This window comes from Rhyacophila brunnea, unplaced genomic scaffold, assembly GCF_057557595.1.
Source record: "Rhyacophila brunnea isolate RB1 unplaced genomic scaffold, BYU_Rbru_1.0 scaffold_5, whole genome shotgun sequence".
In the NCBI taxonomy this organism is placed as follows: Eukaryota; Metazoa; Arthropoda; class Insecta; order Trichoptera; family Rhyacophilidae; genus Rhyacophila; species Rhyacophila brunnea.
The window spans coordinates 25,391,083-25,406,028 of NW_028233170.1; the positions used below are offsets into that span (position 1 = coordinate 25,391,083).

The following is a 14,946-nucleotide window of genomic DNA, read 5'->3' on the forward strand; positions in this document are numbered from 1 at the left end:
GGGAAGAGATGCTCAAGTCGGTCCAACCAACTGTCGGGCCGGGCCGCCTTACTTGGTCGCCAAGAAAGCTAACTTAATTGCTTTTACAAAAATTGCCGCGTCTTACTGCGGACATGAAGATGTCTTCACATAATTAAATTTTGTCTGTCGGTATTATTTTTTGAATTACTTGGTTATTACGACGAAGATGGGACCGACTGCATTTGCTCGTTATAAGCATTACTCGTTAATCAGAGAATAGGTAGTTTTAAATGAGCGGTCACATAACACAAAAAGTCGAAATTTAAACAAAAATAGAAGTAGAACATAAAAAATCTGAAAACCATCGTAAAAATCCCCGAAACAAGCATGGCATTCATAAACTACAAAAGAAATTGTTTATTGTAATGAGCGCTGGTAGGTACCTACTGACTTCAGCTTGGATTTTTTACATGAAATTTCAGCGTGGAAACTTTTTCAACGTTGTCGGCGAAAACAACAATTAGGTACTTAACTAGTGTCGTAAACATAATCCGATTCCGGCGGCATCGTTCTACGGTCGGATTTTATTGTTTAGGGTCGAAAATGTTTTTAAACGATCGACAGATTAACAGTTTTTAGAAAGTTTTTGACAATATTTTTGCTTGGTATATCCGATAAGTAGCTCGTTATAAAAGTGAATAAATGTATGGAGAAAATCATGAACTAAAATGTCAACGAATGTTTCCTCATTACATCCGAGATCTCGCTATGTCCGTAATCGTAATAACAGAGTTCGACTGTATATTTATTAATTGAACTCATTTATTTTTTGTTAGTTCACCGTGCTCCTGTTAGTCTTGCGCTCCTGGAACAATTCCAGATGAAAAAAAATGCTGATGCTTCACACAAGTTTCACAAGACTTTTGCTAAAAGTGTAGCAAAGTGTTTCGCCTCCTTATATTTCAATAAAATGCTCTTCTAGTAACAAAGTCTTTGTGCAACTTTCTACATATATAATGGTAACAGAGAAGAGAGCGTCGTCTCCAAAGAAATTAGTAGTTTTGACCACTGCGATCGTGTGAAACGTCAACGTTAAATAATATTGTATTGTAGTAATACAATATTCTTGCCAGAGTATAAAATTTATAATTCAATACAATAGCATGTATACTACGTGCTAAGCTAAATGCTGGCAAGAATATTGTTTTGTTGAGAATATTTCATGACCCATTAAATATACCAATCGACCCAATCTTGGGTCGCGACCCATAGGTTATGAAACGCTGGTTTAGAGGGTTCTAGTTTGTGTTGCCACAATACCTATTGCAGCAGACAGCACTGACACTGATCTTATAAAGATGGTTTTGGTGGCATATATTTCACTTGGAAAACAAGGTTTAGTTTTTCACACTTTTAATATTTTAAATTAATTATTTATTTAATTAGTTTATCTTGCTATTATCAATACTAGTAATAATATAAACTAATAAATCTGTACCTGAGAGCCAGTGTATCTAAAATATCATTATAATATCTAAAAAAAAAGGCACTACAGGTAAAATACAATTTAAGATTTTTCAGCCGCAATGGGCTCACAGATTTTTGGTTTTAACACATTTAGTGAAATTGAATAGGAATATTGTGATAATTGATGCGTAGTTTTGAACATTTTCATTTAAGTTTTAATTTAAATTGATTATCCAAGCATCCAAGGTAATTCAACTTTATTGTAGAATAGAATTCTACCGAATAAATTTTATCTTAATAGGCATTTTTTTTCTCTATTATATAATAATGTACAGAAATATTGCCTATTGCATGTTAGTTTGGACATGCACCTAATTATTGTAGAGATTAGATACCTACAAACTATTTATCATAACAACTGTATTTTATATAGCAATAAATAAATTTCCATTCTATCCTCGTTACTACATACTACATACAGATTATTAGTTGGTAATACTAGCGAGGTAGAATTAAAATGCATGTTTAACTTTTCGAAAAAAGGTTTATTTTTCATGATTTTTTGAATAACAATTACTTTTTTAAATACTTAAAAGCTCAAAAATTCCACATTCAAATGGTCAGGTAAATAAATACCGTAAAACACATAAAAATAATACCAGAAAATCTCACTAAAGAAATACAGACGGAAAAGACTTACGATAAAAATAAACTTCAATTTTCAATTCATACAACCGTGTAGAAAAATATTGGTAACGAATCAAGAAGAAAATGACACGATAGAGAAAGATTCACAAAATATAACATTCATTGATTTTAAGTCCATGAAGCGGACCACCAAAAGGCCAAGCGTACTGTCAAGACACATAATAGCACTTCCGTAAATATTATCTTTAGCGCCATAACACAAATGACGCATCTACATACTGGAATTTGCAAGATTTTATAATAATTTGAACATTCATTTACTTATAACCATTTCATTTATCTCATAGTAACAAATGTATAGAAGTTTTCTGTAACAAATGTTATAAAAAGCGATACAAAAAATTGGAGTAATGTCGTCTAATAGTTTCAGAGACAACGGTGAATCACATTCATCACTCATAAATTTATTTATTATGTATGTGTATTAAAAATATAGTCTTTAATGGATATCGGCTAATATTAAATCACATTTGCGGCAACTGGTCGATCGGCGTGGCGAACTTGAAATCTTCCGGGAAAAGTTTAGCAGCGGAAGGGTACATCAGTTTGTACGACTGCCTTATCGTTACGTCGGCCACACCGGCGATATCACCAATCTCTTTCTGACTGCGCTTATCTTCTGATGCCTAGAATAATGAAATAAACACAATAATGTATCCACTGCTCCTTTACTTATAATAAGTACACCAAATAATAAAAAAATACCATAAACAAACAAAATTAAATATTTTCATTACAATATAAATTGATATAGAGACTAACAAGTTTAACATGAGGCTCCGCTGCATAGCTGCCGCGTTGCCGGGGAGCCTCACATTAAACTTGTCGGTCTCTACAATATATTCTATAAAAAAGTGACCTGACTAGAAAATTTCGACTGACTCACCATTAGAAATGGGAACAAAAAAAATCATTCATTCATATACATGAAGTTACATATCGATCATGATTAAACAATACCTCGTATGCCACATAACATTAATTATACATGAGATGAAAAAAATCTATATAATCACTACGATTCCATCAAATTTAGACCCCTTCCATCGACTGTTTTCCAGTTGGCATGCGAAACGTATGATTTGCGTTCATGGAAATGTTGTATATAATCATCTGGCCGAACCCGAATATCGAATGCCCCTCTACCATGGGTTGAATGAACCGATTGCTAAATTTGACAGCTGATTGCACTTGCAACAGCTCGCGTTTGTTGTTAATTGTCATACTTGTTTTCTTCCGTATTTCATTATGATTGAGTGAAGTATTTTGATTATTGTTTAATGGTATTATCTATTTTACAATTTATTGATCCTATAATTGGTGCTTCATTCTATTCAATCATGACTGCTTTACTTATATTGTAATGATATAATTTATTTAATAACGTTTATTCGGCATTCGGATTATCCGGCCATAATGTAATATAAATCAATAAATATAAGAATTAATAAGTATGTAATATGACGTAGCGATTTTAACATCTTTCATTTTCAATATTGGCATTGTATTACTACTAGAGGTATCTAGCGACAAAATGCGAAAATTACGTTGTGTATTGTTTTTGTTTGACATTTAAGCGTCCATAGACATCAAACTTGTTAAAAAGTGACCATAGAGAAAATATTCTTCTGATTTTGGTATAAAAAATACTTGATAATTATAACTCCAAATATACGAGCATACTCAAACACTATGATTTGAGTGAAGCATAATGGAACATGAGGCCAGTTCTGTATACAAACTCGCACGCAGGATAAGGTGATTGCATGAACACTCGACTAGTTAGTAAATGGTAATAAACAAAATCGGCGTAAGGTGAGACGGTAATAAACGGCATTCGACGGCCTATTTCTATGGAAGGCTCATTATTATGTATTTTTCGTATTCTACTATTAATCTTAATTATGAAATACAAAAAAATAAGAATTTTTATGCATTAATAGTGACTATGGAGAGTTTTTTTATCTCCTATTTTGTGGTATACGAGGTTTTGTTTTCTCATGAGCGATATCGGTCAGCATATCGTCGGTGTTTTGTAAAAAGGGCGAATTAACCAAAATGCTATTTTACAGGAGGATTTTTAACTTTTAACATTTATTTATTTATTACCTGTGGATGATTATAAATATAATATAATAGGCATTATTATATAATATTTTTAAAGGCCTAATATGTCACATTCGCTTTTTATTCGTAATTTTAATTAATTTAATTTTAGTCGATTATCGTTTTTAAGTACTTTCCTGTGGAGATACAAATTCGCCGTTTTTACACAACAAAGCTAGTGGGGTGCACATATTTTTTTTTAGAATTATTAAAAACATGTCCTTGCTTTTTCGTACATGGTGGTTGTTAGTAATTTTGAACAATCACAAACACCCAGGCTTTCAGAAATACACATAAATATTGTGACAGGGGATCGAACCCAGAACTCCCGGGTGGAAGGCAAGCGCCTAACGCACGCACTGCACCACGGGAGCCGCCGTGTGGGGTACACATTGTATTTTCGTTAAAATCTCGATATCGCCAAAATGGTTGATTCGCACTTTTTACAAAACACCGACGATATGCGGTGAGTGAGCAAAGCGAAAAAAACTTTCTTGGCACTCACTATCTTCAGTGATTTACGTTTGATTATGAAAATGACAAGATCTGATTATATGAATGACAAAATGACAAAAAAATGAATCAAAAACTCAAGTGCAGCATTTTGATAGCACCTTTTGTGTAAGAAATATCTACGAAATGAATGACAGAAATTTTTTTTTTTAAACAATTTTTGTGAACGAAATGACTGAATTGTCGTTCAATTATCAATTAATGTTCAGTGGTTTGTCAGAAGCCACCTCAGACAAAATATCAAAAGTTTGCATTGAAATATCGAAGAAATGAAAGCAGTACATAATCGTATGTTTTTTTAATATCTGCTACATCAGGGTTTGCGAACCTTTTTACGTACGCGTGCCAAAATTTCCCAAATAATATTTTTCAACTGTCTGACGTGCCAAGCAGTTTAACATGGCGAAAAAAAAGTTTTTTAAAGTTAAGTTTATAAAAAAAATAGTTTTTAAGAATTCTATTAAAAAAGTTTAAAAATTACAATTCAGTTCTTGATATTCTATCTTTCACCATATTGCTAGCCGAAGGCATATCTTTTATTCTTTGATTTTTGCCTTGTTTTCAAATTAGTTAAAGAGATCGTGGAAGCATTTAAACCACTCTTCTTTCAATTATATTCTCCATTACTGAACGGTCTTCCACTTTTTAGAGATTATGTTTGAGGCAAAATAACAAGCAGTTATTATATTTGAATGACTGCCAATAATAAATTTGATAAGGTTTGTTGATTGAATATTTTTATTTTTAATTCCCCGATCCTAAGGACTGACCTATGCAATTGTATATTTATATTAAACGTAATGATTGTTCTTGAAAAGGATTTGCCTGCAATTTTTTATACAATGCGATTTGTCATATTTATGGATGAATTTCGTCATTTCCGTTTGCGCATCGATTGGTAAACATAATATGAAAAACCGAAGAAAATACGCATGGCTATGTCGTCATTATTTTTAAATATTATATAAGTAAGTACCTACATACTTATATATTTATTTGTAAAACTTAAAAAAACATTTTTTAAACACTACAGTATAACCTCATTTTTACGTGCCCGGAATTCACGTTTTCCCGGCAATTGCGTGTATTTTTTTCAATCCCGATGTATTTCAGTACATTTAATACCCGCATTTATGTTTTTCTTTCCTGCGATTTACGTCGGAAATATTCAAAATATGCGAGTTACGCGCGCTTGACAATGATTCGGTCGTGACATTCGAACGATTTTTCAATAAAAATTTTAATTGAATGTTGTTTTTTAATAAAACGTTATTTTTTTAGAAACATAAAATTTAAATGTTCTTTTTTTCAATACCCCCCTTTTACATTTTCCCTGTTTCCACTGTATAAGTATATAAAATAGCAATTTCTTTTCTCTTCAAAATGAAACATGCGCGTGCCATGCAAAATCATCTCGCGTGAAACTAGTGGCATGCGTGCCATCCCTGTGCTACATCTTAATAATAATAAACTATCTACTATGAAACATGTATGGTTATTTTCTCAGGAATTAAACCACTAAGCCGACTGGACTATTTTATTTCTCATTGGCGAAAGGATTTCTCGTTCGCTATGAAACCAAGGCTTCTGTGGATGAGAAAGAAAAGTATCGATACTTGTATTAAATGGTATAACAAATAAGTAGTTTACTTTACACGTGCAAGATTTTATCAATGAAACTTATACAGTAAAAAGTTCTTTTTCACTTTCAAAGCTAAATTCTCTCTCAAACCAAGACCAAATTTCATTCTAAAAAGTACATATTGACAATTGCTGTATTCCAATTTATAGACAATATTGATATCTATGGTAACCAAATATCGAATATAATCTGTTCTCTTTGATAATTATCCTAGAGAACAAAGAAAAAGTCTCCTTCGTTACATTGCCGTACTAAAGAAACAAAACATTAAATTTATAGTTTGTTTACAAGACAATGATAATGATATCATATGAGCAATCAGGGAACACAGTTGATTTTAATCCGAGAGATTATTTAATATAACAGTTAGTGCGTTTCTGTCGAACAGGCATTACATTCAGTCTGTCAGCCACTGATGTGGCACTAAAAAATGCTGTTTTGTGTAATGAAAATATGCTAAAACAATTTTTTGGTAATGAAATCCGAAGAGGTTAGTTACTTCGAGGAAGTACAACATAAACAATATTAAAATCTGTTTAATTGAAAATTTGAATGTTGTGACGGTTAAGACATTCATCATGTGACCTATGTTTTGTAAGCAAAACTGTAATTTTATTTGATATTTTGAACTGGGCATATTATTTTCTGTATTAAAATATGACCATGCTCCATCTGTTTACTTATTTACATCTGTTCATCATCATATTTACATTTCATTTCGCTATTTGCGCTTTTTCTAATTTACTAATATGTTTGCAAAAAGAAAATATTCTATCTACAATCGTAAATACGTTTAACGATTTTTTGCAATTATCTCAAAATGGCGGAATAAGCAGGTTACCAACTTTAGCGTGAAAATTCAGAGCTTCCGAACTTTTTTGATTCATGCATGCAATTTTGCAACTTGCAGGATAATACATCGTCGCTGTAGGATTGGTTTGTCGAATAGACCAAATGACAAATCTTCAGGAGGCGAAAAACAAATATCAATATCCTATATTTAAATACATGGAGGTATTTAAATTGTTGGTTTTACAGCATATGAATGCTGTTTTCATTACAAAGCAATTTAAAGAAAAGGATGGTTCTGGTCCATTTAGATACAAAAATCATTTTGCATTGAAAGGTTGATTTCGACAAAAACGGATATTCGACAAACCAACCCTATAGCGACGACATGTTAAGATGTGCATTTTCTTGTTATGGCCGCGATAATACGTACTGTCAGCAGTAAATCCATGCACGTGTAAGCAGGGTATAGCATTAAAATATATAATGAAGACATTAAAAATCAGAATTATTGTTAAAATGTTCGTACCTGTGATGACATATAGATGGCGGCGGCAGCAACAGAAATTGGACTTCTGCCTGGAACAATGTCGAGCTCTACCGCCTTGTGGGCAATGTGCGAGGCGGCTCTCTGTACCATGTTGGGCAGAGAAAGGTTCGAGCAGAATCTGGACATGAAATCTGCTGTCGTGATGAGGTCCACTGAAGTTTCCAATGCCTTCAAGATCAACTTGAAACATCGCCCAATTTCTTTTTTGCTAATTTTACTCACAGCGCATATTTCTTTGAACGTTCGGGGCACGCCTTCCTGTCTGCACGCTATGTACAAACATGCAGAAGCGATAGCGTCATTCGCTCGCCCTTTCAAATTTTTGCCATCATGTACCTGAGGAAAAATAAATTACATGAACACAAATATTATAATTTAGTAAAAACATTGTCCTCCGCGGCATAGAAGTTTTAGCTCCTGAGAAGTCATGGGTTGGAGTCTCTCAATTAATCAATCCATTTTCATCACACATTATACGTGTTAGTATTGAGTTTATAGGTATAATTTTGATGGCATGGTTTGTAAAAAAAAGCCATGGAAATATCACATATTATCTGATTCAATCCACGAGTTGGGGGCATACGAGAGGCAAAATGATGTCGATAGCATCCAGACAAACACAATGTATGTTTGCATAAAAGAATTGTATAAACAGTCTGCCAATACTAGTTTTATTTTTCTGGTCAGTTTTTGATATAAATGACCACCGTCTTTTGTGGCTTGTGTGCTTGCTCTGTCACAAAAAGTGTGGTAAGTAAAATTTACTTTATTATTTATTATATTATAATACTACTTATCTACACATAACCCAGATCAATGATAATAAAAATGATTTCATATAATAACGTATTTTCTCGATTATAAGACGCGCCCTTATTTTGAAATATGTACCAATAATAAAAAAGAAAAACAATATGTAAACTTTATTATAACAGACAAAGTCATACATACAATCGCAATAAAATGGATTTAAAAATAGGCATATTATTTATGTATTATCACTGAATACTGAGTCTGAATTACTGAGTCTGAACATTTTTTCACATTCAGTGTCCGATTTTTCTGAATACATAATAACTTTTCTTTTCAATGCAACAGCATCATAATGTAGACTTCTGGCCGAACCCCCACTGTACTAGTAATCAGTGATGATTCAACACAACTGCGGAATTTTAGAGCAATTGTAAGACGCCATCGATTATTAGACGCACCCTGAACAACAAAATAGGAAAAAAACATGTACATATCTTATAATCGAGGAAATACGGTAATTTTAATGTAAAATATGTATTATTATTACCAGGTACGAGGTATTTGGATAGTCAGGTGTGATCTACCATTTTCTTCCTTTCTTAACATTTCAGGATGATTGCAGAAGCGATTTTCAAGAGTTACTTAATGCAATAAAGTGTAAAGAAGTGTGTGGATTGATTAATGTATGGGTCAGAAGCCAAATAGGGTCAAGAAACGTTGCTCATAGTAAAAAAGATTCTAATGGATCTCTAAATCGAGATCTATTTGCCATTGGCTTAGCTGAAAGGGCTTAATAAAGCCATGATGTCATCAAACATATCCTGTCAGTTGATGCCATAGCAAGTATACTTAGATAACATGATATCGAAAAAAAAATCGAGGTGTTACGAGTTAAACTATCGTATATGTAAAAAGTATCAAATGGGCCAGACCTTGTATACCATAACATAGTGTGTCAGTGAACACGAGAGGACACAATGGCTCGAGCTTTCCAGCTTTTCGCTTTCCGAGCACTCCTTGAATACAGGCTACACTTTTGACTTCTAGACCGAGATATTAGGCCAGAATAACGAGAACATTGACAAGCCATCTTTGAAAACTTCACGGTCTCGATTTCGAAATCGACTATAAATATACCAACATAAATCATCCAGCATTCAAACTTTGAACTAAAGTCCCGTTTACACGGTTCACTTTTAACGATCATCGCGGAAGAATCATCCGCAGTGACCTGTGTAGACGCACACTCATCCTCGAAAGTGATCATCTGGAATCGAAATCGAATAAAGTTAAACATGTTCTACTTTTCGATCATCGCGGATGATTGCAAAAGTGGCGCGCATGCGCCCCTGACTACTGTCATCATATTATTTACATAAGTACATAAACTGTCATTCTGAATTGAAAACAAACCGGTTACCTACAAAAATACTCCCATGATATTACGTCGCATTACCCATGGTTTTATCCACCAACGCCTCTTTTTCCTATTCCTCTTTCTCTCTATGATATTTCTGCATTCATACAACAAATATTCACTGATTGTTTGAATTCCAGTCTGTACTGTTATTTCAGTTGACGCCATTTTGAAATGATTTGAGTATTTCACTTTCGGTGACACATATAAACAAGCAGTATGCAATTCCCTGCGGATGATCATCCGCAGTGACTCGTCTAAACTAGCCTTACGCTCATCACTGTATAAAAGATATTGAATGATACGCCAAATGTTAGCATTCAGCATCTTCACATAGTGGACAACTTGTGCTAGTAAATCTATAACATCTTTATTAGTGTGAGAAATCTGCTACTTCAACCTACGTAAAACACACATTTCTTTGAGCAGCACCCGTTTTTATATACAATGAAACCCCGACTATACCCTTTTGAAAGGACTGACAAAAAAAAAACAAATAAAAAGAAAACGTATATATTGAGGGTATTAAAAGCATGTAAAAAAAAATCTATTTGAATTGGTTTGGAGCATCATGTCATGTGTTCTATCACCTTTTCGAGAATATTTAGAACCCACAATATTTTTCTTTGCTGCGACATTATTCGATAGGGTGTAAACTAGAGGTGAGTTGGAAATACTGTCACAAGTTTGTGTACTTAAGTTTCGGATGAAACTACCCATACTAAGTATTTGTTGCCCAATAAACTTGTTTCAAGAAACTTGAAACGTATTAGATGTTCGAATTCGAACGCATTCGATAATATCTGCGCCGTGACTCGCTATTCAGCGCTATTGATATTAAATGCGCGCGAGCGAGATATCATGATACACGTATGTCTAGCCGTGATATTATACTCAACTGTCATTGTTCTCCCTTTCTCCTCTGTTGTAAAGTTGGTATAGTGAAGGACAGAAATGGTCACGTGTTCGTTTTATAGGATACTTTTGAGTTCGCCTTAGGGTTTTAGGTTTAAGAGTTTTTGGTTTCAGTTGAGTATGAAACTTTATCGAGTCCAGGAGTTCGACGCATGGTATGAGATCTCGCCGACCGCTAGCTAGTTCGTAGTCTTGCCACGTATGAAATCATCGCCTCGGCGTCGCGACTCGCGTATGTTTAGTATGCGACGGGTTTTAATTTTAGTTTTAGTTGAGTAAGACATTTACATCGAATTGACGTCAGTTGCAAGCCGGAATAACGGAGTTCTGATAACGCTAACTGACTACGCGTTTATCAGGTTTCGTCACGTCAAGTTTCTCGATTTTTTAGTGTTATAATTGTAATTTGTAAACATAAACTGAATTCAAATTATATGCGTGATTGTATAAATGGATAACTACTGAAACATGAGTGACTAGCGCCACAGTTCCAGCTGTACCTGTCTCGAAAATGGGACATTTCAAATAGCCGACGTATTTTTAACGATTCTATTAAAGCTGATATTTCAAATACTAGTAAGTATTTTGGAACAAGTTTAGATACCAAGTATTTTTTATACTGGTAGTAAGTATACTTAGTCTTCAAAATCGACCAGTTTTCCCACCTCTAGTGTAAACAACAGAAAACAACGAACTTACACAGCCGCATTGTTTAATCTTAGCTGCAGTCATGACGTCTATAAATTTTAAATACACATGCGTCTGTCTTCAAATGTCATGCATTGAATTGAATGGGTTCAAATACATTGGAATTTTAATTTTAATATGTAATTTTAACTAAATTCTGAAAGTAAATTGCGGGAAATAAAAATGTAAAACCGGTAATTAAATGTACTAAAATGACTGAAAATTACATAAAGGACTGCAGAATCTACACGCAAATATCGGGAAAACGTGGATTTTAGGCATGTAAAATCTAGGTTCCACTGTATTATACAACAGTGCACTCTATCATATTATTTCTTGAGAATCAACGAGAAGAAAGTACAAGAAAGAGTATATGGTGACAACTCAAATACTATCAAAAATAACAAATAACCATGAAAGTCTCAAGCAATATATTATATATATTCTATTCAATTTATTTATTTTTACATATTGTGGACATTACAAATTATAAGTTTACGACGTTCACAACATGACTTAAAAAAAGAGATAGATAGTATGTTATTAAACAGTAGAAATATGTACATACAAAAATATTAATTATATAGGTACATGGAAATACACCAGATGAGTTAAGCAGACCCTATTTTAAAAATTTATAAAATAACGTCCACCTATACACATCCTCACGTAGGTGGAATATATCAACACCCGAAGCAATTTCGTTGAACATAGTTATCGCCCTCCCAATTGGCATTACCAGTGGCAGGTTGGTTCTGCACCTTGGGAGAATAAACAACTGATGTTCTCTATTTCTAAGATAGTTATCAGGGACACACAGGTCAACACTGCCCAGAATGGCAGAGTTCTCATTTATACCTCGTATAAGTCGAAAAAAATACGTAGCTAAATAAAGATTTCTTCTAAATTGCAAACTGCAGTATGTAAGCATGCCTAAGAGAAAGTCAGTTGGATAAAGCCACGGATAGTATCCGTACAACCTCAAATAAAGGAGTCTCAAGAATTTCTTCTGAACCCTCTCCACCATAAGGCCATACTTCAACTGATGCGGTGCCCAAACAATAGACCCACTCTCAAGTCTGCTTCAAACTAAAGAATTAAATAAAAGTTTTAATACCGTAACATCCGAAAAGACCCGGGAAGTACGCATGACGAAGCCCAACATTTTAAGCGCCTTGTTACAAATGGTAACTATATGGCTAATAAATGTCAGTTTACTCTCAAACGTAATGCCAAGATCCCTTACAGATGATATTCGTGACAGAACTCTGCCATTCATCGAGTATTGGAAAAACAACACTTTTGAGGCTCTGGTAAACGACAAAAGATTATATACAGTATAAGACGTATAGGTATGAGATGCGATTTACTAACCTGTTTAAACAAATTATTTGCTCTATCTACAATAGTTTTGGGAAGATTAATCCTATCTGCCATCGTGTTAATTTCTCTAAATGCATTTATTAAAGCTCTGTCAGAACTGCTGATGGTTCGTCTATTCTGATACTTGGACACTCCGAAACTGTCGAAGGACGCGTCTCCCCGCCCGGGCCCGATCATTGTGGACAAGTCGCCACCCGACAGCAGTGGGTTTTCGGGACCACCAACACGAGAAGGATCAACTCCAGCCTTTTCATTGCTAAATGTCCTCCATTCTGAACCCACATCTATGACCCTAAAACGACAGATTTATGGATTATTGTATCTACATCATGTATAATATGCAAGCGTTACATTCCAGATTCTAAAATGATTTTAGTTGAATTGGTAACTATAGTCTCCAAGTTGGAAACTTAATAAGTAAAATCAAAATGACAGTCACATTTGTAATTCAACTTAACTTGAATGATGCCAAATATGGGAACTTAATAGTATACAGCCTCATTCTTGAGATTGGTGAGACGTTCAGGTGAAGGTGTAGATTATTAATTGCATATTTTCTCAATTTTTACTAGTCAGGCGAAGAACGGACACGTTTTTTTCAACCCGTTTCATTGTTTACTTCGTAACTATGAATTTTATCACTCGATATCAGTCGTAGATATTATATATAGACTGACTTATTAGTGGTAGTGAAAACCATATACAAAATTTGAATTTTGGTAAGTAAAATTTACCTATCATGTTAGTACAGTATGATTGGCTGGCACTGATCATGACCATATGGCAATACAAATATCAATCAACAAACGATACAGAATAAGCCAGATTAGACTACCAATATATGTACAGGAATCATTATAATTGTGAACACAATAATGGTATTTAATGATAAGAATTTAATTATATCAAGTACTTAGATACTAAAAAATGTGTACCTTTAAGTAGGCCAGCCAGGCAATAAGGTACAATAATGAAATTTGATTTAAAATATATTATACCTGTCTCCGACAACCAATCCACACTCGGAGCATATCTGGTCTCCAGCTCTGTAATCCTCAATAAGGGGTGCCTCGGGGTGAGCATAGCAACACACTTTATTTGTGTCTGTTCTGAAATATTAAGGGAAAACAATCAGAAGGGTACCCAGTCATCAAATTGTGCACCCGCGATTCATTCGTGTTACTGTATGGATAGCTTTCTTTTGATAAATTCTCGACTTCAAGGTAGTGTTTCGAATTTTGGTAACAATCGTTATTTTGACATTTGTAAATTTTGTAAATCGAAACATGGAGGGAATCTTGCAGTTAAACCGTTAAAGTTAAGTTCACACAAAAGTATTAATTTGCCAAATTTTATCACTGCTATTTTCAATAAATTAATCTCTTAATTCTTTTAAAAATTGATATTATTATTCAACTACTGCTGCAACAAACCTTGACGAGCTAGCCATATTACCAACAATATAGAATATAGTCTATGGTCATTATAATACGTCTCTTTGGATGTTAACTAAATACGTCACTAGTTTATCGTAGCTTCAAAATTAAAAAAATGAGTTAGAAAAATAATGTGAAAAATTAAAAAAAGGGTATAGAATAAAATTATTGATTATCAGTATTATCACAATCTGCATCAATCTACTACGTATTTTTTATTTGTAATATTATTCTTTTAATGACTGTGTGTTAGTTTTTTTTAAACAAACGAATGATCATCAAGATTTTTAACATTATGCCAAGTTAATAGCAATCAGTATAGGTAGGTAGTTTGTTTTTTTTTGTTCTTAATTAATAAATTTTAAATTAATTTTGTTTAGACGACGCTTCCGTTAATTGCTTAAAATTTAAAATAATCTTATATTAAAAGCGCTCTAAATATAATTACTACGGTGTAGCTATAGATTAGTATATCTATAGATTGTAGGAAATGAATTTGATTCAAAGAGATTGAGGAGGAATCCAATCTCTTTGATTTGATTATTGTTTATATTTAAAAAATATTTGTCTTTTGTCTATTGAAAATTGCAATGTTTACAGAAAACTACTCTTTATAAAA

The 14,946-nt window shown here is 33.4% G+C and overlaps 1 protein-coding gene across 1 annotated transcript; it reads right to left on the reverse strand.

The window, feature by feature from the left end:
- Nucleotides 1-1,954: 1,954 nt before the first annotated feature.
- TfIIB (transcription factor IIB) lies at nucleotides 1,955-14,353 on the reverse strand. The gene is made up of 5 exons (XM_085955388.1): nucleotides 14,325-14,353; nucleotides 13,890-14,000; nucleotides 12,883-13,183; nucleotides 7,716-8,072; nucleotides 1,955-2,762 (listed from the first exon to the last, which is right to left on the reverse strand). Exons 1-5 carry the CDS (start codon nucleotides 14,339-14,341, stop codon nucleotides 2,601-2,603), a joined length of 948 nt encoding a protein of 315 aa, XP_085811514.1. The 5' UTR covers nucleotides 14,342-14,353; the 3' UTR covers nucleotides 1,955-2,600.
- Nucleotides 14,354-14,946: the final 593 nt, after the last annotated feature.